Genomic DNA, 5,261 nt, shown 5'->3' with positions numbered 1-5,261 from the left:
CTTTTACCGCTTTTATTTGCTTTCATGTGTCACTGAGTCACAAGTCAAATTCACCAAAACCCTCATCGTATTGGTTAAATTAAGATGGTAAATTACATTTTCATTTTTGTTTACATGATGTGTTTTGCATTGAAAAGGTGGGGAAAAGGTCTTATTGCACTTCATCCAGGATTCCCCAGGAGACCACGTACCTCTGGAGGACATCTCCAAGGCTTTGGGGATCTCGGCCAAAGTAAAAGCAGGACAGAGACCAGTGGTAAGACGATCTCTCTCTCTCTCTCTCTCCATGAGTGAACGCTGCCACTTAAAGCAGTTTAGTCAAGGGTTAATCAAACATGATTTTGCCTCTTGACGCACTCGGGACCGAGCTGTTTGTCGGGTTTCTTCAGCAGACTCTGGTTTTACGTCAGCAGTGACACAGGCATCGGCTTCTCCTCGGCGCAGACGGCTTCACACACATTACTCCATTTCCATGGTCCGCCAGCGTCCGTGTAATTAGCCCTGAAACGCTGAAAGCCAGGGAAAAAAGGTTTATGAACTCAAATTTGATAAATGATAGTATTAATATTATTATTGCTGATTCCTTTTTGACTAAATGGCAACATGAGTGAATGGCGTGGACAAACTGCTGATCGCCGTCACAGTTGGAAAGTGTTTTTCCCCCCAAGTAGCACAAGTCTAATTTTCAAATCTTGATGAGCTGTGGTCACAACAAGTAAAAAGTATAATAACGGCATCAACGCTAACGCACAACGCATTTCCGTGACGACTGTCCCGGAAAAAGACGTGCGTGACGTCATGTTTACGTGACTCCGGATTGTTGAATTGAGTCTGTAAAGTAACGCTAAACTTTAAAAACAGAGGCACACATACGCAGTACACAGGTACGCTGGTTATTTGTAGCGCTGCTCTTTTTCGTTTAAAGGGACACTGTGTAGTATTTATGGGTTTATATAACCCAAAATCCACTTTTTTATACATATTATGTGCTCCTGCATTGTCTAGTCGCTGTATAATAGTTTTTGTTTCATTTTCGTAGTGTTTCAAAAAGTCATGTAAAATAACATGGTCGCGGGCCGCGGTTGCATAGCCACTGTTGGCAGAGAGACGCCATGTTTCTACCGGAGCCTGTAAGGACAAACGCGAGAGAACAAATCAAGCGTCTCTTTCCTTGTAGCGGAAGTCCCGCCTCCACTCTCTCCGCTTCGTCTGCTACGGCCGCGGTAGCTCCGCCCTCTCCCTCGCCTCACGAACCTCATCTGCTGACACGGAGAAAGACGACGAGGACGACATTTGACCAGCTGCGGATACCGTAGCGCTCAGGGAAGGGAGGGGGTGAGCAGAGCAGCAGGTCTTTGTTGTAAATTTCAGCCTCTCCTCTAGATGGCACTATAAACTACTTATTTCCCCTTTAATAAACGGACCGCTCCAGTTCGACTGTAGGCGCGCTAACGGTGCTAAAAGGAGCTAATGTAGCTAACTGGTAAACGGTGCCTGGACTCCGGTGTCGCGGCACGTAAACATGACGCCGCGCGCGTCTTTTTCCGGTCAGTCGTCATGGATACGCGTCATGCGTTTATGTGCGTTAGCCTATTGCACAGCACTAATTTAGTGGAAAGACGGCGCCTCATATCTTACACGACTGATATGACTTTGTTGTATGTCATGGTCTCATTCTTCTGTCTCTACCTCATCTCCCTCTTGTCCTTTCACCCCAACCGGGCGAGGCAGATGGCTGCACATCTTTGAGTTTGGTTTCTCTCCAATGATGCCTAGTGCTTGCTCATTGTGTCAACTGTTGGCTTTCTGGAATTGATTTGAATTGAATCTGATTCTGTGGGGAAGTTTATAGCGTTCATTGATTGTAGCGTAATGAGAATGGGGCCAGGTTTTTCCCGCGATGATCAATGCGTTCCACCCCCACGGTGAACTCTAGCACGTTTATCTTCAACACCCGGGTCCTCCAACGTCCGAGCTATTGCGAGATTTACAGTAGTGGACTTTCCCCCCCGTGACGTCTTTGAAGTCCAGAGAATATCGTCACCTCCGCGACGCAGACACAGAGTCGACCTTGTTTTCTCTGATGTGGGAGAAAACAAAGTGGGAGTCACGCTGCAGCATGTGTGCGGAAGTCCCCGAGAGAGGTAAAACTTTGTGAACGTGAGTAAAAATGGGGGAATTTTTTTGGCTCAATCACTCAATGACAATGGAGAAAACGGTAGAGTTTATTTCTAAGCAGCTAAAAGTGCTGTAAACTGAATGTACAAACGCAGAGAGAACACCAGGGACAGACACAGTTTTGTATTCATTACAGCTGATGATAACCTCAACAAACAAGCTTAAAGGTGCATTATGTAATAAATCTAAAGCAACTGTGACATAAAATCCTCCTAATATGTCACAGAGACTCAGGAATAATGTTCATATAACAAACTGAACTCACCGACAACAACAGTACAGACAAAATATTCGCATATGTTTTGAAATCATGTTTCCGCCGTCTACCAATCATTGCAGTCAGTAGAGTCTCAGCTGCCGAGCAACCACGGGTTGCCAGTTACGTCAGAAAACGAAACCTTTTTTGAATTTGATTGTAGTAACCGTTTTTGGCCACATTCTTACATATGGCACCTTTAATCAGCCAGAAAGGACAGTGAATAAGATGAGCCTTCATTATCCTGCATTTGGAAAAAACAAAAAAACAAAAAACAAACCAAAAATCCCCGAGACAGAGACACATCTGATTCTGGTTCCTCTCAAAAACACAGCAACTGTGAAATCTCTTTAGTTTCAGTCATGGCCTCATGATGCGCGAGGAGAAGAAGAAGAAGAAGAAGAGAGATTTGTTGTCAGATATATCAACGAGTGAATTATGGTCTGACAGGGTTTGTCTGTTTTTTAAAAACAATGAAGTTTTGTGAATTTTTGACGTCAGTCTGGGTGAAAATGCTCACACTCCAGGTCCCAAAAGTCCAGCCGTGATATAATGAAGATATTCATCATGTCCCCCCCCCCCCCCTGTCTAACTGAAAAGCAAAATCTTTCTATCACGGCCATTTTTTACACATCTGAATTTTAAACGGCGCCTGTCGAAAGAGAAAGGTTTGCATCCATTAACCACATCATGTGATTTAGGTTGTTTATACGCACGTGGCCGTAAAACTCCGGGAATAGCTGAGCAAGAAGCGAATGGATTTAACTGCACTCGGGAGAAAGAAAACACAAGTTTAATGATATTTATTTTATAGGCTCTCTGCAAACTGATTTGCAGTGAAATAATTTATGAAGGGGAAGAAAATCATCACCAGCAGCAGCAGCAGCACAGAAAGGATGTGATCCTGAATATTTGTGTTAATTATTAGAAGGAAAGACATGATGATAAAACATGAAGTTTTAAGCGTAAGAGCTAAAGCAAAGTCTTATTGGTACAAATGTATTAAGCAGGTGAACGAACAGCAGTGGGACTGAGCCAAAGTGAACGTGAGAGACGTTTTTAATGAACAGCTCCAGCTGTTATTGAGCGTCGCTATCGATCACGAGCCTTATCAGACGGCTGCAGAGAGACGTTTGACTGTTTTCTTGGTTGGTTTTGGATTAGCGTTCAAGCGCTAACTCGATGTGCGAGAGATTAGTTTGACTGTCGCTGTTTTTTCAAGTTGAAACGCCTGTTTTTTTGTGTTTTTTTGCATCAAAATACTTGAGTTTAAGCTCATTCACTGAACGCATCTTCTCTTCTCTTCTCTTCTTCTAGTGCAACGACGATGTTTGTACTCGATGATCTCAGCGTCCAACAAGATCTGAAAAGCACTGTCAACTATCTTATAATTGAAATTGTAATTTCTCTGAAACAGTGATGTCATGTAATATATTGCGCACATTTATAGCTGTTGTAATTTATATAATTGCACCCACTTTTTGAATTAAATGTAAAAAAAAATGAAGCAACATTTCTTGTTTTTCTTTGACGGCTTTGTTTGCGATATTGTTGGTTTTCCCTTTTTATTTGTGCCATTACTGCATCTAAATATCTATATACACATATATACATACATACAGTACACATATGTATGTGCTGTGTATATATATATATATATATATATATATATATATATATATATATATATATATATATATATATATATATATATATATGCGAGTTGTCTTACTTAACCCCCCATCTTTCTGTTGTGCAAACTGAAGTAGATGCAAAAGAGACTTGATGTGCAAAACAATAGTCCAGGTCATGAGGTAGGTGATATGTATACGTCCATTATTATTACATAACTTGAAATTGTGTTTTAAAAGTCAAGTTTTGATTCAATATTCATTGTAAAAAATACAGTAAAGTGAAAAAGAAAACCGTTAATTTAATTAGTTAGTTATGTTCTCACATTGTTTTTCACAATTTCACGAGCGATTGTTCATTCAATCCAATCCAACTTTATTCATAAAGCACTTTTAAAACAACAGCGGAAACAAAGTGCTGTACATCAGAGAAAAAATAAAACAAATACAATATAAAGACCTAAGAACAAAACGATAAAACACAGTAGAAAGTATACAATAAAACTATAAAAAAAGATACCAACCAACCAACCAACCATACTGGGTCCAAAGCCAAAGAGTAAAACTGGGTTTTAAGATGTGTTTTATAAGTAGACCGTGTGTGGAAGAATGTTGTTTCATGTTATATTATTTGACTGTGACAGTGATGCTGATTCATGCTGAATTGCATATTTGAAACAAAGTGGATAAGTAAACCCACGAGGCTGCTGTTGATGTTGATGATCATGAGAAACCTTCACAGGGTTGAACTTTGTTGACTACGTCACTGTCCATTGTTTCAATAACGGTTATTAAGTCATTGCATGGTATGATTTGACGGATTTGTGATGCTGAATCATTGCGGACCGATCCATTTTATTTGAAGGCGTGACTGTTGAGATCAGCGCCTATAGTGCGTGCACTCATTATCCACTTATACAGATTTTAATCCCTCGTACAGTCAACGTCATAGTCTGTCTGAGCCTAAAGTTTTGTCTGCTCTAAGGGAAGTCCAAACAAAGATCAGAGAATGTTTGGATCCTTGATTTTTACATCGAGCCGTCTCAAACCTTCTTCAAACTCCTCGTTTCGTGTTTTACATTTCTAGATTTGCTGCTGCCACATCCATACAAGCTTTGTTAAACACATCTGATTCGTTTCCAAATTAAGTCTCAAAGGCGGTTTCGGATCATAAGCTTCTGAGAACAATCTCCGAC

At 40.8% G+C, this 5,261-nt stretch overlaps 1 protein-coding gene across 1 annotated transcript in view; it reads left to right on the top strand.

The window, feature by feature from the left end:
- prxl2b (peroxiredoxin like 2B) overlaps nucleotides 1-3,907 on the top strand; it is a 10,433-nt gene extending 6,526 nt beyond the window's left edge. The window contains exons 6-7 of the mRNA XM_083892480.1: nucleotides 138-256; nucleotides 3,752-3,907. Coding sequence (XP_083748606.1) covers nucleotides 138-256; nucleotides 3,752-3,778 — 146 coding nt within the window. The 3' untranslated portion in view covers nucleotides 3,779-3,907. The remainder of the gene's footprint in view (nucleotides 1-137; nucleotides 257-3,751) is intronic.
- The last annotated feature ends 1,354 nt before the right edge of the window (nucleotides 3,908-5,261 follow it).

The sequence above is a fragment of the Microchirus variegatus genome (genome assembly GCF_963457635.1).
Source record: "Microchirus variegatus genome assembly, chromosome: 7".
NCBI lineage: Eukaryota > Metazoa > Chordata > Actinopteri > Pleuronectiformes > Soleidae > Microchirus > Microchirus variegatus.
The sequence above is the reverse complement of the archived record's forward strand: the minus strand, read 5'-3'. Positions and strand labels throughout refer to the sequence as shown.